Here is a 25,442-nt window from a genome sequence, read left to right as displayed (position 1 = left end):
CAAAGTGTCCCTTACTTCATTTCCTAAGAGTTGGTCACCCCGAGTGCAGGTCTGATGGGATTAGCAGGGTAATGCAGAATGGAGTGGTGGATGAGAGCTTCAGGTGTTAGCATGGGAGGGGCTGCAGCAATGGGGGATTGTCTTGGCTGTGGTAAACGGACAATGTAGCAGACGTTTCTGCTATACAAAATTGTGTGTTACAAATATATTAAATAACACAGGCTTTCATAATTCACTCTTTCCCCCCCACTTCCCTTGCAGCAAGTGAGGTAAACCCAGCCTGTAGTGCTGGTCTCATTGTTTGCTCAGAAAGTGCCCTGCGCCTACCCCTAGAAAATGTGGCCTATTGCTCTCAACAGCCCCCTTCCCCATACCACCCTGCAGTTCCCAGGTGAAGGAAGGAGATGGGAGGTAGAGAGAAGCAACACAGATGACAGATGGTAAAAGAGAACATATCCTTTGGCTCATTGCGGTGCCCAAGAATTCTGCTAAAATTTACAAATGTTGCACTAGATGTGCAATCTGCCAGTCACATCACATTTCCTGTGTCACATTTTGGTATCTGTATACGTGCAAGTCTGTTAAAGCTGTGTAGCTCAAACACGCAATAGCAATGAAGGAAGAGGGCAGAAATGTATAAACCAAGCACACAGAAAAAACTACAAAGAAAATGGCATATAAAAATTTGAGTATGAGGAGTTTTTATATCTATTGTTGGCGGAAAGGAGAAGGTGGGCGAATTGTCTGAAACATTTTTTGAAAATTCTTTTGCTGCAACTTTAGTTTATCCCCCAAGCTGAATATTCCTTGCAGCAAATGAGTTGTCTAACATTTGTAAACCCGAGTGTTGAGTTCATGGTTGTTCTTGACGCCATCAATCTCAGCTGCAGAATCGGCCTGGCACCTGAAATTTAGAGAACTTGTTGCCCTTCAAACCCTCAGCATTTAAACGTTTTGACCTTTAAAGGTACACAGATTCACTTTAGGTGGGTAGCATTGCCAGTTTTAGGTGGTTTCAGAGAAAGAGAAAGTCCTCATCATAAGTATTTCTTTGGTCATAAGCAGCAGACTTCGCCTTCAATGGAAGAATAACACCATATGCATTACATTTCTATCTGTCTAAGACATCATATCCTCTCGGCATGAACAAAATTATTGATTATTTTGATTGTGAGATTGTGATTATTTTGGATGTGCACTTGCGATGCCATGGCATACAAGGCAATGGGCCTAGTGCTGGAAAATGGGATTAGAATAGTTAGGTACTTGTTTGACCGGCGCATACTCGAAGGGCCGAAGAGCCTTTTTCTGTGCTGTAGACCTCTATGGCTCTAAAATCACAAGACTTGCACTAGTTCCAATACTCTTTAAAATTTTCCTCTTGTTTTGAACAAGCTTCCTTTTCCAAGAATGGAAAAAAATATTGTCAGGGTGTGTCACAGCCTGGAAGTATCTTGGCAGTGCAGTCACTGTTTTATAGGGAAACATTGTAGCCAATATGCTTACAGCAAGATCCCACAACAGCAATGAGTTAAATGACCAGTTCATTTGTTTCTGGTGACGTTAGTTGAGGGAAGGCCCCACCTTCTGAACCTCACCCCTCAGGTTAAACTCACTACCAGTCATCTCTCTCTAATAAGAAAGCAGCCCATCATCCTCCGGGAATACGGTGACTTTCATTGTAAGATCTTTTACATCTAATTTAACAGGCATTCAGGGGCTTCATTTAACGTCTCATCTGAAAGTTAGCACATCTGACTGTGCAATCCTTCCTCAGCACTAGATTAACCTAGGTAAGGGGTGTCAAACATGTAGGCCATTTTAAACCAGCCTGTGAACTTTGAACCAACTGGTTCTGCTTGCTGCTGTGGCAGTAGAAGTAGGATTTGGATGGGAAATGCTGTTTGGCTCTCTTGTATCATCCAGTCATTGGAAACCTCTTAAATTAGATGCCCAGATTATAATTTCTCATTTGCTGATGTCCCGTGGTGATTTGTAGTCTGGTCTCTCGATGTTTCCCTGGCTGATTGCAAGATAGATGAGTGCGCCTTTAGAGCGATGTTTAAAGATTTGGAGTGTACTTCATTTTGGGTAGGGGATACAGCTGCAAATATAACTAAATTATTGGTTTTGCAGATTTATTTGTAAGTTGTTTATAATGTGCATCTTATTTATGAAGCAATTCTACTAGTGCCTTTTAATCTAATGAGACAAGTGAACTGTCGGGTACCGCAGGGATTGGTGCTGGGACCCCAGCTATTCACAATATATATTAATGATTTAAGATTAGGGAGCTAAATGTAATATCTCCAAATTTGCAGATGACACAAAGCTGGGTGGGAGGGTGAACTGTGAGGAGCATGCAGAGTTGCTTCAGGGTGATTTGGACAAGCTGAGAGAGTGGGCAAATGCATGGCAGATGCAATATAATGTAGGTAAATGTGAAGTTATCCACTTTGGTAGCAAAAACAGGAAGGCAGATTATTATCTGAATGGCTATAAATTGAGAGAGGGGAATGTGCAACGAGACCTGGGTGTCCTTGTACACCAGTTGCTGAAGGTAAGCCTGCAGGTGCAGCAGGCGGTAAAGAAGGCAAATGGTATGATGACCTTCATAGCGAGAGGATTCGAGTACAGGAGCAGGGATGTCTTGCTGAAATTATACAGAGCCCTGGTGAGACCACACCTGGAATATTGTGTGCAGTTTTGGTCTCCTTATCTGAGGAAGGATGTTCTTGCTATAGAGGGAGTGCAGCGAAGGTTTACCAGACTGATTCCTGGGATGGCGGGACTGACATATGAGGAGAGATTGAGTCGGTTAGAATTATATAGGATTCACTGGAGTTCAGAAGAATGAGGGGGGATCTAATAGAAACCTATAAAATTCTAGCAGGACTAGACAGGGTAGATGCAGGAAGAATGTTCCCAATGGTGAGGGAATCCAGAACTAGGGGACACAGCCTGAGGATATGGGGTAGACCATTTAGGACTGAGATGAGGAGAAATTTCTTCACCCAGAGAGTGGTGAGCCTGTGGAATTCTCCACCACAGAAAGCAGTTGAAGCCAAAATATTGCATGTTTTCAAGAAAGAGTTAGATATAGCTCTTGGGGCAAAAGGGATCAAAGGGTATTGGGAGAAAGCTGGAGTTGGATGGTTAGCCATGATCATAATGAATGGCTGAGCAGGCTCGAAGGGCCGAAAGGCCAACTGCTCCTAGTTTCTGTTTCCTGCAGTAAACTTCCATAGACGTCACTGTGGCTGCAAGGTGCAGGGAGGCAACCATCTTTGATTTGCTCCTAGTTTCACCACAAACTTATAGCAGTGAACTGCTTGTGAATTAGAGTTTGAATTCTGTTTACTGTGAGAAGTAACTGATTATTTACACCAAGTTGCTGGAGATTTCATGGATTAGTCGCAGCACATTCTAGAAAAAACATATCATTTTTCAGTATTTTTCCCACCTCCAGTTCTGTGGACAATTCGAACTAGAAGGATTGCTCAGCCATTGGAAGTTCTGATTGCCTGATGCATGTGTGAACACTCGTTCACATTTAGGGTGCAGTCACTGTTGACAGGACGATGAATAGAACTTGGATTTTATATGTAGCAGTCCTCATGATCTGAGGACATGCCAGAGCACTTTACAGGCAATGTAGTTACTACAATGTAGGAAATATATCTTTATTTCTATTTTAAAAACGTTTCCTAAATTTGACCCAGGTGTTAGATCAGGCTAATATGAGTTAGACACCCCTCACCTGGATTATGTACTTAAGTCCTGGAGCAGGATCTGAAGGTTATGTGGTTATTAATAATACAGCAGCACCCCTTTGACATCGGGAGTGGTTAAGTTCTTGAATGTACTGCCTGAGAGTATGTTGGAGGCCGGTTCAATTGAAGAATCCTGAAGGGAATTGGGCAATTATTTGATAAGGAGTGTGCAGGGTTACAGGGAGAAGGCCGGGGAATGGCAATAAGTGAATCGCTTATTCGGAGAACTGGTGCAGACGTGATGGGCCGAATGGCTGCCTCTTGCGCTGTAACAATTCTGTGAGATGTAAATGAACACCTGACCAAATGAATGAGGCCCTTTGAAACAAACTGAAAAGATTTGAGAGATGCCAGTGTAGTCCAAGTCAGTAACCCAGCTGACATGTTCAAATTATGTCAACAATGGGAAACGCTTGGGTTCATTCTTGTTCATTTGTAGCACTGATCCCAGAATTTATAATCTGTGATGCAGGTTGATAAAAAATATACAGGCATACAGTAGTAAACTTGCTGGCTTTGTGTCATTGGTTGAAACTGAATAGTTATGAAGACTGTGGTGTAACTGAAATCGAGGATAGTTAGCTGATTAGAGGATTTCAATATGTTGCTGATATACATAGTGCACCCTTGTTCTTTAATTAACCTGCCTGTTCACTCTAACCTTAACGGGCATTCAGGCAATGAGGGGACGGGGGTGGGGGAGACGTTCTCTTCATAAGTTTATTTCCTCATTTCTCAGGTTTTATTTCGCTGACATCTGCCACTTTCAATCAGCTCAAGCTTTGCATTGATATCCGTCCAGTTTTTTTTTGCCATCATCTACGCCCCAGCTGGGCTGCAATTAAAGGTCAAGACATGTAATTATTACTTACAAGAGAATATATTGAGTCGAAAGTGTAGCCATGCCCAGCTTCAAGGGACCCTAAAACTTAGATCGAGTTCATGTTGATTAGGCCCGAGACAAAGCCTAGTTTAGGCATTTAGATTTTAGCTTAAAAACATAGGTTTGATTGTTCAGCCTATTAGGGTAACATGGAGAGACAATATAAAATAAACGCTACAACTCTAATGGGGATCCAGGAGCAGAGGGACTTGGGTGTATATGTGAATAAATCATTGAAGGTGGCAGGGCAGGTTGAGAGAGTGGTCAGTTAAGCAGACAGTATCCTAGGCTTTTTAAATAGGGGTATAGAGTACAAGAGCAAAGAGGTTATGTTGAACTTGTATAAGTCACTAGTTCAGCCTCAGCTGGAGTATTGCGTCCAGTTCTGGGTGCTGCGCTTTAGCAAAGATGTGAAGGCGTTAGAGAGAGTGCAGAAGAAATTGACGACAGTGGTTCCAGGGATGAGGAACTTCACTTATGTGGATAGATTGTTGGGACTGTTTTCCTTGGAGAAGAGAAGGCTGAGAATGGATTTGACAGAGGTATTCAAGATCATGAGGGGTCTGGACAGAGTAGATAGGGAGAAACTGTTCCCACTCTCAGTTCCTTGCAGAGTGTTTTGCTGCTGCTTTTGGGGAGGTTTTAAGCTAACTCAGCAGGGATGTGGAAACCAGGAAATGGTATCAGAGAGGAATGCCAAAGTGCACAGTATACCGGGAGAGGTAGATAGCAGTAGAGTAGAGAATAGTCAGTTAATAGGTGGGGTCAGAGTAAGGGAGAAAGTAATAAAGTCTAAATCAGGGTTTTTGTGCATGTATGTGAATGTACAGAGTGTGGTAAATAAGATTGGGGAGTTACAGGCACAGAATGCCATGTGGAACTATGTTATGACGTTAATAGAAACCTGGCTCAAAGATGGGCAAGACTGGGTGTTAAATATTCCTGGATACAAGTTGTTCAGGAAAGTTAGAAAAGGGGGAGGAGTGGCTGTATTGATTAAGGAGAGAATTGCAGTGCTGGAGAAGGAGGATGTCCCAGAGGGGTTGAGGACAGAATCTACTTGGCTAGAGCTAAGGAACAAATAAGGTGTAATTGCATTGCTCAGTGTGGTCTATAGGCCACCAACTCGTGGGAAGGATGTAGAGGATCACATTTGCAAAGAAACTAGAGGTGCAAAAAATGTTATAGTTATGATGGGGGACCTTATTACTTGAATATAGACTGGGGTAGTAGTAGTGCAAAGAGCAGAGAGGGGCAAGAATTCCTAGAGTGTATTCAGGATGTTTTAGCCCAATGAGGAATGAGGCACTGCTAGACCTGGTTCTTGGGAACGAGGTGGGACAACTAGATCAAGTGTCAGTAGAGAACATTTAGGGGACAGTGATCATTGTGTCACCAAAGCTTAGACTGGCTATGGAAAAGGACAAAGAACAGCCCAAATTAAGAATAATTATCTGGGGGAAAAGCCAACTTCAATGGAGTAAGAACTAATCTGGGCCAAATAAATTGGAGTGAAAGGTTAGTGGGAAAAACAGTAGCTGAACAATTGGCTACCTTCAAAGAAGAGAGTTTAGGCACAATCAAGGTATATTCCCTCAAAAGGGAAAGGTAGGAAAAACAAATCCCTGATGACAAAAGATATCGAAATTAAGATAAGAAAAAGTGTGCTTATGACGTATGTCAGGTAGAAAATACAGTTGAGAACCATATTGATATAGAGAATTCAGAGGGGAGGTGAAAAATAAGAGCAGCAAAGTGGGAGTATGAAAAGAGACTGGCAGCTAAAAGGGAATCCCAAAATCTTCTATAAGCATATAAATAGTAAAAATGTGGTAAGAGGAGGAGGAGGGCCGATTAGGGACCACAAAGGGGATTTATGTATGGAGGCAGATGGCTGAGGTTCTAAATAAATACTTTATATCAGTCTTTACCAAGGAAGAAGGTGCTGCATAGACCATGGTGACCAGAGGACATAATTCAGGCATTAGAAGGGCTTAAAATTGATGAGATATTGGATATGCTGTCTGTACTTAACGTAAACAAGGCAACAGGACCGCATGAGATGCATCCAAGGATACTGAGGAAAGTAAAAGTGGAAATTGCAGAGGCACTGGCCATAATTTTTAAGACTTAGATTCAGGGGTGGTGCCAGAGGACTGGAGGATTTCAAACGTTACACGCTTGTTCAAAAAAAGTGTGCCAAAATAAGCCCAGCAACTACAGGGCAGTCAGTTTAACTTCAGTGGTGGGGAAACTTCTAGAAACAATAATTCAGGACAAAATTAATAGTTACATGAACAAATGTGGGTTAATTAAAGAAAGACAGCTTGATTTTCTTAATGGTAAATCGTGTTTAACTAACTTATTGGAGTTTTTTGATGAGGTAACAGAGTGCTGAGGAGGGCAAAGTTATTGATGTGGTGTGCATGGACTTCCAAAAGACATTTGATACAGTGCCGCACAACAGACTTGAGAGAAGTCACAGCTCATGGAGTAAAAGGGATGGTAGCAACATGGATGCAAAATTGGCTGAGTGACAGGAAACAGCGAGTAGTGGTTAATGGATGATTTTCAGACTAGAGGAAGGTTTGTAGTGGAGTTCCCCAGGGGTCAGTGTTGGGACCCTTGCTCTTCTTGATACATATTAATGACCTAGACCTTGTACAGGGCACAATTTCAAAATTTGCAGATGATGCAAAACTTGGAAGCAATGTGAACTGGGAGGAGGACAGTGTGGAAGTTAAAAAGGACACAGACAAGTGGATGGAATGGGCAAATAGATGGCGGATGAAGTTTAATGCAGAGAAATGCGAAGTGATTCATTTTGTAGGAAGAACATGGAGAAGCAATATAAAATAAAGGGTACAATTCTAAAGGTGGAAACACAAGAGGGACTTGGATGTAGTCTATGTGCATAAGTCATTGAAGGCGGCAGGACAGGTTGAGAGAGCAGTTAATAAAGCATACAGTATCCTGGGCGCTGTTAATAGGGGCAGAGTATACAAGAGCAAGGAGGTTATGTTGAACTTGTACAGGACACTTAGTCCGGCCTTAGCTGGAGTATTGTGTCCAGTTCTAGGCACAGCACTTCAGAATGTGAATGCATTAGAGAGGGTGCAGAAAAGATGCACGAGAACCATTCCAGGGTGAGGAACTTCACTTATGAAGATAGATTGGAGAAGAGAAGGCTGAGAGGAGACGATAGAGATATTCAAAATCGCAGGTCTGGGTAGATAGGGAGAAACTGTTCTCACTTGTGGAAGAATCAAGAACAAGAGTGCACAGATTTAAAGAAATTGACAAAAGAAGCAAAAGTGATATGAGGAAAACCTTTTTCACGTAGCGAGTGGTTAAGGTCTGGAATGCACTGCCTGAGTATGTAGCGGAGACAGGTTCAATCGAGGCATTCAGAAGGGAATTAGATTGTTATCTGAACAGGAATGTGCAGGGTTATGGGGAGAAGGTGGGAGATTGGCACTTGGTGAATTGCTCTTTTGAGTCTTGGTGCAGACATGATGGGCTGAATGGCTTCCTCCTGAGTTGTAGCAATTCCCTGATTCTGTGGAGTTAATTTACCATTACCTATGGTTTATTTGCTCAGTTCATGATGTGCGCCTTGTGTCCATTCAGTGTTTTACTGCTAGATGGTGCTCTTATGAATGCTATTACAACCTCATCATAGCTGGGAACAGTCTGCCCTCTATTGTGTTTTTAAAGTAATGAAAATTGTTTGCTTGGGACACAGTAAGAAGGAAAATTAGTGTTGCAAAAGAATATGGAATTTGACTGTCCTCTGAAACTTCAATTTGTCCCATTCCAACCATGCCTTGGTGGCATAGTATGGTCATAGACCCTCACACTGGAGATATGTAGGCTGGGTAGGAATGTAAGAAATAGGATCAGGAGTAGACCTACAGTCTGCTCCACCACTCAGTATGACCATGGCTGTTCTTCGACTTCAACTCAATTTTCCCACTTGCTCCCCATTTCCCTTCATTCCCTGAAAGACCAAAAATCGGTCTACCTCAGCTCTGAATATACTCAGTGATGGAGCATCCTTCAGGTAGGGAATTCCAAAGATTTACAAGCCTCTGAGTGAAGAAATTTCTCCTTATCTCAATCCTAAATGATTGACCCTCTTATCCTGAGACTGTGAACCTGTGTTGTAGATTCCCCAGCCAAAGGAAATAAACTGTGTCTACCATGTCAAGCCCCCTTCAGATTATTGTTTTCTTCAATAAGATCACTTCTCAATCTTCTAAATTCCAGAGAGTATAGGCCAATTTACTTAGGCTCTCCTCATATGATTGCCCTGTCATCCCTGGGACCAATCTTGTGAACATTTGCTGTACCATCTCCAATGCAAATATAGTCTTAAACATGGAGACCAAAACTACACACACTATTCCAGGTGTGGTCTCACTAAAGCCCTGTACAATTGTGGCAAGACTTCCTTATTCTTGTACTCCAATGGTTCTAGACCCACCCAAGAGACAGAGACATATGCCGGGATATAGCCCCTGACCGTCACTCTGGAATTGGTGATGCATGTGGGGGTAAAATGCTACAGGTGGCTATAGTCCTTTGATCCCTTACCCAAGTAACCATTTCTTTTTATGTGAGCATGGAGAGATTGCTCCACAGAGAGCCAACATGGCTTCGAAGAGCTGAATGGCCTCTGTGCTGTAATGATTCTGACTCTGCTGACAGTTGACTCTGTCACTCACTTGTGCACCTTTTCTCATCTTCCATAAAATGTAACTTGCACAAAAATCAGGAACTTGAATTGTAGCTGATAATTTTTGTCCTCTTTTCATGTGAATTGACTCAGCATCAGTAGCCCGTGATGCGGAGCCAAATTGCAGTTGGTCCACTGCTAACCTGCTGGAGTTGTAATCTCTCTCTGCTGGGTGGAGGCTAGACTTTTATTTTTATTTGGAATGGTGGAAAGGCTTGGAAAGAGTAAACCAAAGGCTGTGATCCATCCTACTACAGTACAAAAGCAAAATACTGTGAACACTGGCGATCTAAAATGAAAACAGAGCATGCTGGAAATATTCAGCCGATCTGATAGCCTCTGTGGAGAGAATAACACCAGAGTTAAGGTTTCAGGTCAATGACCTTTTATCAGAACTGGAAAAAATTAGAAATATAACAGGTTTAAGCAAGTGAAAGGTGAGAGGGTGGGAACAGAACAAAAGAGAAGATCTGTGATAGGATGGAAGACCAGAGGGATTGAATGAAAAAAGGGTTGGTGGTGCAAGGCCAAAGGGAGTGGTAATGGGATAAATAAAGAAACAAAAGATGTCCAAAGGAGATGTAAATGATAATGTTCAACAGCTGCCACCCGAAAGCAAAAACTGAGTATTTCCAGAATTTTCTGCCTTCATACCTCCACAGTGGCCTTGGAGGAGCAAATAGGACAAAGCAGCCCACTTGACCGGCAATCCATCCACCACCTTCAGCATTCATTCCCTTCACCACCAACACACAGTGGCAACAGTGTGTACCATCTACAAGATACACTGCAGCAACTCACCAAGGCTCCTTAGACAGCACCTTACAAACCCGTGACCTCTACCATCTAGAAGAACAAGGGCAGCAGACACATGGGAACCCCACCACCTGCAAATTCCCCACCAAGCCACTCACCATCCTGACTTGGAACTATATCACTGTTCCTCCACTGTGGCTGGGTCAAAATCCTGGAACTCCCTTCCTAACAGCACTTTTTGGGTATACCTACACCACATGGATTGCAGCGGTTCAAGAAGGCAGCTCACCACCACCTTCTCAAGGGCAATTAGGGATGGGCAATAAACACTAACCTAGCCAGTGACATCAACATCCTGTGAAAGAATTAAAAAAAAGCCAGTATCCTAATTGGATTTAGATGTATATTGTTCTACCAGTCAAAACTGAGAGGGAAAATTCAATCTAATGCCGACTGTTGCTTATTTCATGTAGGTGTCTTTGCTAAGTCGTCTGGAGCAAGTTTTCCAGACGTGTTTTTCTCTGCCAGCTGTTAAGGTCACCAAAGAAGAACTCTGCTCTCTTGGGCAGCTACTGCAGTCTGGATTTGGGAAGGGAGAGCAGATCAAGACAAACAATGGGTAAGACTGTGGACAGTACACATTGCAGAGAATTCATTGAAATAAATTGGGAAAAACTTAATCAAATGCAATAAAATTAATGAATCTTGTTACTAATAAAGGCCCTAAATATTGAGCTGATAATCTTCCTTTAATTCTATATGACAACCAAAATGATCTTTGCATAGTGTAACAAAAATAAATCCGATTCTGTTTGCTAAAAAAGAGGTAAATTAAAATCTGTAATAGAAGTATGTTGGAGATCTATTCTAATTGAAATGCTTTGAGCAACAATGCTTAATCTGCTGAGTCATGTGTTGTATTGTACTGAACAGCTTTGTGATTTCTTGTGGGTTGTGCAGAGAGTTGTTGTCTGTCTGGACTGAGCTGCGAGATGTGGAAGATGCTCATGGCCTGAGGTACCAGTGGGGTGGTTCGCACAGCAACAAAAAACTTCTGATTTCCCTGGGAATTGATACCAGAAATATAGTAAGTTATGGGGATTGGAGAAAAGGGAATGTATTTCATTTATTTATTCGAAGTAAAATGAGGCTTGTGTCGATGGAGCTCTGTTTTCTTCCAAAAAAACAACTACACTTCACATGATTCATTCCTTTCTGAAGTGCATTGACTCTTGTAAAGGGCAAATGAATCATTCTGTAGCAACAGTGTTCTCGTTGCTAATTGTGTGGGACAATCAATAATTTTGGTGGTATTTGTTCGGAAAGGAGAGCTCCCTTGTTTTTGAAAACTGCCATCAGCTGCAGGAATATGCAGTTATGACACAACTTTGATGTGTCCTCTGAAGTTTGGCACTTTTGACAGTGCAATAATTTATCAGTACTGCACTGAAATTTCAGCTTAGATTATGAATTCAAATGTCAGTATGGAACCCAAACCCATAATCAAGTGGAAAAGCTGTAATCAACTGACCCAAGCTGACACTACTTCAATAAGAGCAAGACAGGAACTTATAGGTAAACCAATTTCTAATTTAAAAAAAAACTGTCCAACTTTTAAGTTGCTCATCGGGAATAGAATTCAAAATCATTTATGCATCAGCTTGATGAGATTCAGGATCATTAAATACACTTTATTTCTTAAATGTTGATATTTTGATATTTTCACTTCATACAAGACTTAATAGAGTAACAGTAAAGTAATTGTTTCTGTTTCAAAAGCTGTTTACAGGGCAGAGGAAGCAGCCTGTCATAGTTCCAGCATATGCATCTGGCCTGGTAAGTCCAGCTTTAAATTGTGCAATACGATATTTTAATCACCTTTATTTCAGCTTTGTACATGTGGAGGCACAATAGGATGAATGACTTGCTCCTGCACTGTGTAATTCTATCATTTTATGATTCTAATTTCCTGAACATTGATGCAAAATTTTGGCAAATATGGTAGGTGGAACAAATTTTATATGATTGGTCTTTCAAAATTTAAAATAAACTATATGCAGAAATCCTCTTTGACAACCTGACATCAAGATAGATCTGTGGTAAACTGTGAAAATGACTATCAAACTACAGTAAGTGGCAGAGTCGCCTTATGTAAATTGCTTCACAGCATGAAATAGATTTGATTATTGTGTTTATGTAAAACTATCCATTCTTTACAGTGGATGGCAATTTAACACTGATTTCTGGAAAATTCATGATTATTTATTTAGCTATACACACAAAAGCATGGACGAAAATCGATTGCTGTCTTTGTTCAGGAGCTGCTTGATCCCCTCATTGTTAATATTTGAAAACAAAAAATGTTTGAATTCTCTGTTCAGCTTCTGTTTGCAATTATTAAATGCTCACAAATTTTGATCAAGCCGTATTTGCGCCACTTTTATCAGATCACTCATCATTCTGAAAACTTTATTTAGCTCGTAACACAAAAAGTGAAAATAAAGTTGGCTCAACTGCTATCAATCGTCATTGATGTGATAGGCAGTATGGTATTGCAGTCTGCAGTGATGGTGTTCCATGCCTTGAACCAATCTCCTATCATCATAATAAATGGGCCTACTTGATGCCTGCTCAATTTTTTTGTTTTTAAAGTCAGTTCAGATTTATAGGTAATGTAGTACAATCAGAAGTGTGAAGTGTTCTGAGTGTTTTCCAGAAATCTTAATATTCAGTAGTTGGGATAGGTATCACAAGTAATCCAGCCTATTTTTCATTTGTTACTAATGAGTTTTACTTTAGTCATTTGGTGAGAGCTTAAAAGATACATTTTGAAAGTGCATGCTGCCAACATGGATTCCCACGTGCTGAGAGCACGTAATCAGGAGATTGATTCCCAATTATGCACTACTTTCCATTTATGCTCCTGCAGAGAAAATGTTGGGCTCTGCATTCACAGTTTCCAATTATGCACTTCCACTCGGCGAGGCTTCATGCCAGGAGAATATAAATCTCAAAACTTCACATTTGGGTATACTTGGTTTGTGTACCTTAATGTTTTTTTTGTTTCAGGGCATGTTAGAACCCACCAAAGAACCAGTAAAACCAATATCAGCTGCAGAGAAGATAGCTTCAATAGGTCAAATACCAACCATAAGTGTAATGCCCTCAGAGATATGTGCTTCTACGCCTGATCAAATCCAGGTAAGCATAAACCGTCATTCTTGTTTCACTGCTAAATTATATATTTATTGACTTATGGCCCCTTGCCGGTAAATAACTTTATTTACCAGTTAGTAAGTTGTGGGGGTAACGAGGAAGATTGACTCGGATAACTTGCTTGATAGTTTCTGTTGCCTAGCTTTTTAAATATAACTTAGGGCTTTCCTATTCTTTCCACCTCACCATTTATTTCATCACTATTCCATTCCTGGCAGAATGGTGGATTAGAATCCTGTTCCAGGCTTGGTTTTTACTTTTGTATCTGGCAGGGGTAACTGATTGCCTAACTCTGTCCTCTTGTGGAGAAATACCTTGCTCGTTTGAGAGCTCTCCATAGTAATGAGGCAGAGATTGGAAAACGGAACATATGGAGAATTATATGTGTGACATATTCAAAATTCCAATTGTACTTGTAACCATCCAAAGAAGCAGTTAAGATGAAAGTAAATTAAAAAGTGGCAATGCACCACTGTTTATGATGCATTACAAATTTGGACAAAAATTAATTTGTACTATAAATTAAAGATATAAGGCAGAGGAGATGAACATCAGTTTATGCGTAAGGAACTGAAATTTTACATAGTCCATACAGGATCATTATATATAAAAATACAAAATGCATTAATTATGAATGCAATTGCTTTAGCACTATTCTAGAAAATGAATGGCCTCTTTTTATTGGAACTACAACAAATTGCAATTGCATAGCACCCTTAATGCAGAAGATTCCACAGAATCAAATGGGCACTGAGCCAAGGGAGGCGCTATCAGGAGAGCTAACAACATTGGTCAAAGATGTGGTTTTTAGGAGAATATTGAAGGAGGAGTGGAAGGTCAAACAGTGAAGTGGTTTGGTGGCAGGAATTCTGCAGCTGACAGGGTGGGGTAAAGAATGGGGGCTAGCACAAGAGGGCAGAGTCGAGGACAGAGTTTGAGGTGGTAGTGGGTTTGTAAGGCCAGAGGAGGTTACAGAGATAGAGGCGGCAAGGAGTCATGATGGAACTTATAATCAAGATGAGGACTTTAAATTTGGCATGTGATCACCAGTGTCAATGAGGAGGGGGTAATGGGTGATTGTGACTTGGGGCACAGCAGAATTTTGGGAAATCTGAAGTATACAGAGTTTGGTAGCCGTCCAGGAGAGCGGAAATAGTTGAGTTTGAAAGTAACAATTTGTGGCAAAAACCAAAAATAACTTCAGTCTGAGCAATGTTAAGCTAGAGGAAATTGTAGCTTATCCAAGACTGAACATCAAACAATCAATCTAATGAGACAGAGGAGGTGGAGGTGTTGAAATAGGGAGTGACATGTAGAGCTGGGTGTCATCAGCATATATGTGGAAGCCTGACACTGTAGATGATGTCACTGAGAGGCAGCATGTAGATGAAGTGGGTGCCCAGGGTTCTTTAGCAGCTCCAGAGGTTATTGGAAGGGCTGGGATAGAAGCGATTGCTTGCGATGTTGTAGCTATGATTGGATGCTGAAGAATGGAGGCAGCCCCACTGAGCTGGATGACTGGAAAGACATGGGAGGAGAATGCTGTGGTTGATTGCCAGATTAACACTGAAAAAGTCCAGTTGGCTGACTCCGTTAATGATTTTGAGAGCGCTGTATGCATCAAAACATTCAGATTTTGGTACATCCCAAAGCATTCATTCAATTTTCCTTCATGCATATTTTGGTTGAATTTTTGTCATTTTGGTTTATTGTTGTCATCCCAAATTAAGAATATAGGAAATTCCTGGTTGTATAAGAGCCTTTCAGTTAAGTTTTCTTCACCGCTATCCCCCTGTCAGCAGTCTGGTCCTTTCAAGTAAGGATCATTACAGCATATTTTTGTAATCCGGTGGATGCAAGAAAAGAGCATCCTGGAGAGTTTTGCCCATTTCCTTAGCTTTCTGTTTTAGGCGCTCCCCTTGTGCCTTGGGGAGTCGCTCTCCAGGACTGTCACCTCTAGGCCAGAGAGTCACAGAGGCAGTGCAGGTGGCACATCCAATTCTTTAAACTTAGATTGTCAGGTTTCACTATGACTTCAGTTTTGTAAGGGCCAGTACATGTCAGATGGACAATACTGCCGTAGTTGACCCTTTTGACCCTGCAGAGAAAATTTGCTTTTGGACTCTGCCTTGGGGCAGTTCATTTGACGTTTTTGTATCTCAACCAGAAAATATCACTTTCTGCCTAATATTTGACAGAAAGCAATCACGCAACTGTTCTCAATTGTGTCTACACGCCTTATGCAAATTCATGTAGAGAATGATCAGTAATGTGCAAGATTTAGGGATCCTTGCATGTAGACATGTTTACCCCTATTGCCAGCAATCAGTTTCCACACATTTGTTCCAGGATAAAAGCAACATGAGCTCAGAGGTTGAATGGCCTTTTCAGTATTACGCATAACAAGCTTCCTCTATACCTTTTTCTTATTTTCCCCTCCTACTTCCTTAATTTAAAATCATGATTATGAATGTCCCACTTAGACCATGAAAGACGGATTCTCAGTCTCTTAAATCCCTTGCCCTGCAATCTCTTCTGCTGCCAGACAGGAAGGGTCTGATGTTTTAGTAGGGATCTTTTACCCGAATCCAAGCGCGTTCCCCTTGATGCTTGGTTATTGAGAAATGGCAATGATTACAAAGAACCAGCCTCCCTCAGTGATAACACTCCAGTGAATTCTCTCCGGATTAAAGATTATAGAACCAAAAAGATTAGTATTTAGTTCCATTAAATCCTTTGAATCGTATTTTGCATTATTACTTCAGTTTATGTTTGAATATTTATTTGAAATTGGGCTGAACCCTAGTTTTGCAGGAATGTGCTTTGTAACCATCCTGACCTTCCACAAACCTTTATTCACAAGCATTTTGGGGAATCCACATTAGTTTCCTATTTTTTTAGAAACCATGCCCAGTTGGATTTCTGTTAATCCCCAAATTGAACTGGAATCTAGATTTACAAAAATCATTGAACCACCTGTTTGACACAGAATTCATGCGAGTTAAAATTCCGTAAAGCTATTATTATTAGCAACAGCCTGCACATGAGCTGTGCGTCTTCATTACAGATCAACCCCAAAATGTGTAGTTCTCTGGATCGTGCTTAGGGTATGGTCATGCTCAATCATTTTTTTGCAATTGGATCACCCAGCTGCCTAGATATCCTCAAAGCTTTGTCAAACACACTGAATTCTGTCATAAATCCAGCCACTTATCCATTTACTGTGGTAAACTTGGTAAGACTTTGAGCAACTAAAGTATAGCTTAAATGGGTAATTTAATGCATGCTCTATTTTACCGATCTTGTGGCTGTTCCTGATCTTTATAAAAGTCTAAAAGATGTAAGTTTGTGTAATAAGTGATTCTCAGGAACCAATAGAACTCTTGTGGTGTATCAAGACAGCTTGCATTTTAAGAATAAAGACCTGAACAAGTAACTAACCTGTCTATACCCACTGTGTACAAGGAATGCCTGTATTCACACTTTGGCAACCGGCTGATAGGTGCTTGAAAAATCCCAAATTGATTTCTCTTCTCGGCACTCCTTATTTTTGTGGGGATTTTGACCTGTGTACCATTCCACCAGCACATTGATCAGCAAACTTTCTGAACCACCTCATCTAGCTGTTTTTGTCTAGCTGCTTCATATTGCAGTAATCTAACATAGCACAGGCAAGAATTATTGTTTTTTGGTGCCACTGTTATTTAGGGATGCTGTAAGACTTGAGATTAATTTTCATTACTGGCATTTTATGATTTCCATTTGCTCCACCGAGTGGAGAACTAACTGAAGAAGATAAATTTCTAATGATGTATTTTTCACAACATTCTTTAGAAATGTCTCTGGCTTTCAGTCAGGGATGAGGTGAGAAGTAATTTTCTGCTTCTGGTAAATGTGAACAATGTGAAGCAGTATACATGTAACATGTATTGCAGATGAAGAGTTTAAAACCACTGCAAATCTGGACATCTGAAACAAAAACATAAACTTCTGGAAGCACACAGTCAGCATCTGTGGATGGAGCGGACAAGCAAATGTTTTGGATGTGGATCTGTCTGCAAAGGATCCACATCTGAAACGTTTCTCATCCCTCTATCCAGCTCTTACTTCTGAGCTTAGAAGAAGGATCTGCATCCAAAACATTGAACTGTCTATCCTTCCCACACAAATACTGACTAACCTCTGTATGTTTCTAATACTCTATGGTTTCATTTTTAGACCTTAGGTAGCTGATAGAGTTGCAGAAACCCCTTCATAAAAGTTTCCAAAGGCATTTTCTGTTGTGACACATTCTTATTCCAGAATGCTATGGTATGCTCGCAGGGGTTTTCAGGAGGGGTTGTGAGGAACTATTTCCATCCGTTTTCCTAATCTCCATTTCTTTGGTCCTGTTCACTGCTGACTCCCTTTCTGGAGTGCAGCTCAAGTACCTCAGCCAAATAAGCACGTATTGGTCATGATACTGTGTGCCATCAGAATATTCAATTATAATGGGCGTCACAACTGAACCCAATTCCTGTCCACATGCTCGCTTCCAGCAAAGGTTACTGCTAATGATGTGAAATGGGAATCTGGATAATTATTTTCCCCTTTTAGCAGAGATGTATTATGCCCTGAATGAAATCTGTTAACTCAGTGCAAACCAGGAGTGGAACCTGACACCTTTTCGGTCTGTATGGCTTGGGGACAGTGACTTCATCTGGAGGTGTTTACTTGCTGTCTCCTTCATCACAGCTTTAAGAGAGCAGTATGTTTGTTTAACATAATGTAAACTTCTTTAAGAGTCAAACATTATGGACAATTGCAGTAGAGTTAAGAAATACTCACCAAATCTGTCTACTGTGATATTAATTTTGCAGGTGGATACCTTTTTCTCCTGTCAGCCTGTTCCAGTGTAATGTAATGTTTTCTTTTCTCCTAGGATCACGTCCCGCCTGTCCAGTTTGACTGGAGTAGCAGTGGCCTTACTAATCCTCTTGATGGTACGTCCCCGCGTAGAGCCTCTAGCACCAGAGCTGGAGTTAAGAAACCTACCAAGTTCAGACAGACTTCTCTCTGCTGATATTTTTAAAATTTCCATTTCTTTCTCACTGTGGAAATCCAGGCTTTCTTTTAGACTTGCTTTGCTGATATGTGCTAGTCATAATTACATATGCACATCTACACAAATATAAATGACAAATATGTGAGTATTAGAAGCTAACAGTGCACCCCTAAGTTTACTTACTGGCTTTTGCAATTTTAATTCTTTCCTCCTTATTATAACCATACAAAACTACACAATATTAATATGCTAAATTGTATTGCCTAAAACAGCTGATTTTATAATTGCAATAATGATCAAATAATTAAGTTTTGAAGTATTACTTCCCATTAACATCCTCATGAAAAATGTTTGCAATCTTAATGTGGGGAGCTGCAATATTTGTTCAGTTTTTAAAAGCAAGTTCTGCCCAAAGCAAAGGCAGTACATTTTAGAGATGTGTATATGTAGAAAAACTCAATCACTTAACTGAACAAAGGCAAGTACAATGATACATTTCTATCATTGTGATACATTGCAGGTGATATTACATGATTCTAAATCATGTACAGTGTTAAGCTATAAAAACTTTGCAATTAACATGCAACAAAACTTGTCTCGTTCCCTGGGATACTTTCTCTCTCCTATTTTATGATCTGCGTTTTGTTTTTCAGTGCACAATTGCTCAAGCAACGATTTATTAAGTTTTCTGTAACAAATGGAATAAGACCACTAAACAATTTGCTCAGTGTTGATTGCTTTTGAATGTTGCATGATACCCAATGTCAGTTATCTAACACGCTTAAACTAACTTAAACTTTCCCTTTATGTATTTTACAATATACACACAAAAACTTACTAACATTTGGCTTGACTTAAGTATTAAGTTCCCCAGATATTGGCAATACAACATCATGCATTGGCATTTTTAACCCTTTGAATACTGAATTTCGTAGGTTGTCTACTGCCAATTATATGACAAATGGCATTTTATAAATTCCAAAGTATTATGTAACTGTGTAGGCCTGTGAAATCTTGAAATAGTAAATTATTGGAATTAAGTTAAAGAATGATTTTATTAAGTCTTCCTGCAGTACTCCAAGGGTTAATCAGGTGGGTTCGATCAAAGCCCTGCCCCACAAATTCCTTATCTATCAGTAGTAGGAAAAGCCTGGGTCAGCTTCTGTTGTCTTGGTGTCCATTAAGTACTCCAGTCAAATCTTCCTGCTTGCTTTTACAATTGATCCTTTGTACTTATAACTTGTTTGTCGGGCTTTTCTAAGTGCAAAGTAGAAAATAATTTTCCTTAAAACTCTTTGTGTCAGCTATCTCATTGATGAAAGTGCAATCCTTCTTTATTTTTAACAGCAAAGTTAAGTGCACTGTGTTACCTGTGTATTGTGACTAATACTGATTGTAAAGCTGGTTGACTTGTCAACTTATTTAGATATTGGCTAATTAGTCCTAAAACTATTTTGAATGCTTATGTTTATAGTATGTAGTAATGATAACTTGCATGTTGAAGTTTGTGTCTTGCCCCTTTCTCACACATCAACCCCTTTCCGTCTGGCTTACCCTCTGTATGACTGCCTACCAACATGGTTACTCAATCTCAAGCTAACGGAGGTTCCACTATTCTGAACCTCGATTTCTTTGGGCTCGTGGATGACAGTAGCTCTAGCAACAGTAGCATAATCCCAGGTCAGCAGAATGTCTTAACTGCAACCTGTTATATTTCTAACACTGTGATCACATGACTCTCTTCCCATGAACAAAACCATGTTCATCCAATTGACATCAGAACCTTCTTATTTGAGGCAACAATGTCTTTCATTCAACCGAAAAAGTTGAATGTTTTAAAGTGCTGCTGGTTTTCCAATCAGAAACCTACACAATACTTTCGTTGGGCATTTTATCTAAAAGAAGGGTGTTTAACACTCTTGTCTGTATATGTTTGTGTATGTTCCAATATTCTCACCCAGCTAAAGTTCAGTCACTCTGGAAATGTATTTCATATGAGACTAGTGAAATTGGATAAACTTGGCTTTCTTTCAGATTCTGGTTTTCTTTGTTGTTGGGATATGGATGGCGCTGGCTGGGTCACATTTATTGCACGTCACGAGTTTTCCTGGTTATCGATGGTGGGCTTTCTCCTTGAACTGCTTGTGGTGATGGGCTCCTACAATGGTGTTAGATAGGAAATTCCAGGCTACTGATCAAGCAACTATGAAGGATTTGGGGACACCTGTCCAAGTTAGGATGGTGTATTACTTGGAGGGCAGCTCGGGAGGTGATGGTCTTGTGGCATTGTTGCTCTTGTCTCGTCCTCTTTGGAGGTGCAGGTTCCTGGAGAGGGAGACACTGCCAAAGTAACCTTGGTGAGTTGCTGCAGTGCATCCTGTAGAATGCGCAAACTGCAGCCACAGTGCGCTGGTGGTGGTGAAGGGTGAATGTTGTACAGTGACAATGCCAACTATCAAGCCACCTACTCTGTTCTGGATGCTGATCAGCTTCTTGAGTTGTTCCAGGTGAGTGGTGAGTATTTCATTATACTCCTCACTTGAGCCTTGTGGAGAGGCTTTGAGGGGGTCAGGTGTTGAGCCACTCATTGTACATGACCCAATTGTTGCCTGTTCTTGTAACCGCACTGATTTATTTCAGGCTCTGGTTACTGGCGACCTGCCAAGATGTTGGTGGTGATATTTAAAGTTAAAGTTGAGCTGTCTGGGCTTTCTCTTATCACGATACTCATTGTCCGGTGACAGTGGCGTGAATATTATCTGCCTCTGATTAATCCAAGCCTCCTGACTCCCCAGAGCCTATCCACCATCTACAAGGCACAGGCCAGAAGTGTGATGGAATACTCTCCACTTGCCTGGATGAGTGCAGCTCCCACAACAATCGAGAAGCTTGACACCATCCAGTACAAAGCAACCCACTTGATTGGCATCACATCCACAAACATTCACTCTCTCCACCATCGGTGCACAGTGGCAGCAGTCTGTACCATCTACAAGATGCACTGCAGGAACTCACCAAGCCTCCTTAGTACCTTCCAAACCCATGACCTCTACCACCTAGAAGGACAGGAGAAGCAGATGCATGGTAATACCACCACCTAGAAGTTCCCCTCCAAATCACTCACCATCCTGACTTGGAAATATATCACCATTCCTTCAATGTCACTGGGTCAGAATCCTGGAACTCCCTCCCTAACAGCACTGTAGGTGTACCTACACCACATGGACTGCAGTGGTTCAAGAAGGCAGCTCACCACCACCTTCTCAAGGGCAATTAGGAATGGGCAATAAATGCTGGCCCAGCCAGCGACACCCACATCCCATGAAAGAATTTTTTAAAAAACCCCGATACTATTCCAAGTTCTGTTGTTGGCTGGTATGAGTTGCTCCATGGTCAGGGGAGTTGTGAATGGAGCTGAACAGAGGAATTGTCACCAAACAGCCCTACTAACTTTACGACCATGAGATTTTCATTGATGAGGAGCTGAAGATTAGTGATCTCAGGATGTTTTCCTGAGCAACTCCTGCAGAGAGGCCCTGGGTTTGTGACTGGTCTTTGACAACCATCTTTCTTTGTGCCAAGTATGACTCAATATCTGGAGGGTTTTTCTTTGAGTCCCTGTTCAACAGCTTTGCTGTGTCCCCTTGATGTCATATCAAGTCAAATATTTTCTTAATATTGAGGCAGTGACTCTCATTGTTTGGATGAAGCGTGAGGCAAGGTCTGCAACCAAGTGCTTTTGGTGGATCTTGTACTGTGCATTGAGTAGGTGTCACTTGATGCCTCCTCCTGTCACTTGACTGATGTTTGGGAAGGGGCCAATAGGATGATAATCAGCTGGAAAGAATTATTGTGTTTTTCTGGATAGGACATATCTAGCAATCTTTCACATTGTCAGTTAGGTGCCATTTTCATAACTACTTCAGTGACTTGTCTAGTGCACAGGTCTACAGCATGTTGCCAGGGCCAGTAACTTTTGCTGTGTCCATTATACTGAACACCTTACAGAAAACGGCTGATTACAGCAGGAGGCCAAATAGGATCATACACTTGGTGATTTTGGCTGGATGCCTGGAAACACCGGTCTTGTCCTTTTGTACTTGTGCTGATTTGAAGATGGGGATGGGGTTGTCCACATTATTCGAGACTGGATATTGTGGGACTACAGAGCATTTCTCTATCCCATTCTTTATGGGGCCACATAGCTCTATAGTTTCTATAAGCTGCTTTTGTGTTTGGCATGGGGGTAGTCCTTTGTAATAACTTGACTAGGTTCTTACAAGGAGTTGCTGCTGGCAGAGTTTTCTACACTTTGCATTGAACACATGGTCTCTCCTCTCCTGTCATCTTAAATCACAGCTATTACTATTTGTGAGACTTTATTTATCTTCCTCCACTCTACTACCAAGAAGTCCACATGAGAATTGGTTTCGTTTCAAGAGTATGCACATTCCCTTTGGGATGCATCTAGTCCCTTTAATTAATGTATTTTGTAATTTTGACAAAAGTTTTTGCTGTTTTCCCCCTGTCCCCACTCAACCTTGTCTTTTGAGATGCTGCGTGCAGCAATGTTGTTCCCATCTTCTTTAAGGAAAACTGATAGCACACATTCTTTTGGTCCACCTTTGGTATCTTGGAATTTCAACACATAGTGGTTTCATGGGAAGTCATGTGTCGCACCTCTCTATTTGCCATAACTTACAAATTTTATGTGGTTCTGCTTGCATGTAATAGTTTTCTTTTTAAAACCTTCGCACTGGTGGCTTTATCTTTAGATATATAGTCCCCACTGATTATGATGGGTGCGTTCGTACAACTGCGATTTTCCTGCTATAAATAATGGCTGGTAAAGCAGCAGTGTTAATAAAATTAAAAATCATTGCCCTTTGAACTAAAATTATTTCCAAGTTATATTCTAGTACTGTTATGCCAGGCATTTATTAATATCAATTCTGCCAGAAATTACAAGAAAATCAATTGGCATTTTCTACTACTGCAACGCTGTCTTGCTTAAATACATCTAAAGGAAGAAGTGCATTTATATAGTACCTCGCTATGTTAGTGGAATATCTCTGCTTCACATTTGTTTAAGTAAAAGCTCATATTTGGAAATTTTCAGAATTGGAAACCTACTGGAAGTGAGCTCTGCCTCAATAAGTCTCCAATTACATTCAGTGCACCTGAGGTGTATGAGATGTGAACTAGTGAGTAAGCACAGCTGTCTGACATCGTCATTAATGCAAATGGTAAATGATATAAACAGCCATCTCTTTAAAACATTTCAAGTGATGGGGACTGTACTTCAAAGAAAGAGCTGCTTCTTGTGCTGTGCTTTAGTGCTTGGCATGCAGCTTTTAATTCAGTGCCTGTGGCAGTTTATCATCACTTCTTTAGGGCTGTAACAAAGCAGGGTCTTGAAGCTGTTTAATTGTTCCACAACAGTAAAGGCTCCAACTTCAGAGAACGCTTCTGAATCCAGGTGATTACCTTTCGAGAGTTGGAGGTGAGGAGGGTGATCAATGTCGAGGGAAATAATCCTGGGTCTGGATCACTCTTAATCAGGTGTAAACTGGGGTGGAGGGGTGGTCAGAAGCTGAGGGCTTCAACTCTGAGGCCCTGCAGAAAGGGGGAGAAATCACCTTAAAAGCTTGGTTACAGCACTAGTTGGTGGTCATAATATTCTGTAAACATCTGTGAGAGGGAGATTTGTGAGATCTGTAACAAAATATGTGTTGAAGTGCATTTGGATGCTTCAAAACGATTGGCAGTGACATCATTTTTAAAATTCAACATTCCTTCATAAATCCAGATGAATCACTCCTTCAGAGAGCCAGCACGGACATGATGGGCCAAATGGCCTCCTTCTGTGCTGTAACCATTCAATAATTTTAATCAAATCATAGAGTGCTTACAGCACAGAAGGAGGCCATTTGGCTTGTCATGCCTGTGTTGGCCCTCTGAAGGAGTCTGTACCAATTATAAAGCAAAATAAAAGATACTCAAAAGTTTATTTCTAGCTCCGTGTGTTTTAGTTAACTGGCCTCTCAATGCATAGTACCTGCTGACTGTAAGTTACCTTGCTAAAGAAATGCAACGGCTGCAACAGGTGAATGAAAGCCTTCACTCAACATTCAACATTTTCCTTCATTGTTGTAATTACAGAATATCTAGTGACTGGATCTAGATATTTACTTTAAAAGTTGTTTGTGACTTGGATTTTTCTCTCTGGGCATTAATGAATGGCAAAGTCAATATTCCTCAACCAATTATCATTAACATTTCACTGTGTGGTGTGCTGGGGTGGGGAGGTCCTCAGATTGATACTAAAACACTCTGATTTGTGTTCTGTTTCAGTCAGCTCCCAATTCCTACTCCAATATAAAATAAGTTTAGTACGTTTACTACTAACCACCTTAAAACGTGACTTTTTAAACTAAGGTAGATACGTCTGTAATAAATCATTTTTCTTGGTGCTGTAAATACTAATTGTAAATCTACCAGTCACAGACATACTGCCTACTGTACAACACTGCAGGCCAGAGTTTCAGTATCTTTCTAGTGCTAATTCTCAGTTATAAAGACCTTCCTCCTGGGTGATGTAAGATCCGCCAGTAGTCCTGCTAACAATCCCTCATTCGTTTTGGATCTAGAACAGCAGTTAAATGTAAAAAAAAAAATTCTGCTGGAATTGTCTAGTTTGGTTACAATCCAGGTAAGAAAACTATAAGGAAGGTGAAAATCCCAGTAACTTTTTTTAAATTGAGGTGGTAATTTCAACATTCCTAGTCAGTTTTTGAAGCATTTCTGCGTATGGTTTGCCAAGGTTTACTGAGAAATTATTGAAGGTAACAGTGAAATAAATCTGTAATCAAAATATTGCGCACTAAGATTTTGCTATTTTAAAAGAAAAGTGTTAATTCAAAGGAGCAATCTAAACCGCATGGTCCTCCCTTTTAAAATCAAACTTGCAAAAAAACATGTTTTATGTTGCCTTTTTTCTTTAAACATTATTTATGATAAAATATAGTGAGT

General features: G+C 40.7%; 1 protein-coding gene across 1 annotated transcript in view; it reads left to right on the top strand.

The window, feature by feature from the left end:
- The window catches only part of LOC144689431 (aftiphilin-like), a 63,940-nt gene that overhangs the window by 28,239 nt on the left and 10,259 nt on the right, over positions 1-25,442 (top strand). Inside the window, exons 3-7 of the mRNA XM_078556515.1 lie at positions 10,624-10,769; positions 11,111-11,237; positions 11,930-11,986; positions 13,220-13,351; positions 18,288-18,348. Coding sequence (XP_078412641.1) covers positions 10,624-10,769; positions 11,111-11,237; positions 11,930-11,986; positions 13,220-13,351; positions 18,288-18,348 — 523 coding nt within the window. The remainder of the gene's footprint in view (positions 1-10,623; positions 10,770-11,110; positions 11,238-11,929; positions 11,987-13,219; positions 13,352-18,287; positions 18,349-25,442) is intronic.

This window comes from Cetorhinus maximus, chromosome 14 (assembly GCF_964194155.1).
Source record: "Cetorhinus maximus chromosome 14, sCetMax3.hap1.1, whole genome shotgun sequence".
NCBI lineage: Eukaryota > Metazoa > Chordata > Chondrichthyes > Lamniformes > Cetorhinidae > Cetorhinus > Cetorhinus maximus.
This window is presented reverse-complemented; position numbering and strand designations above follow the sequence as displayed.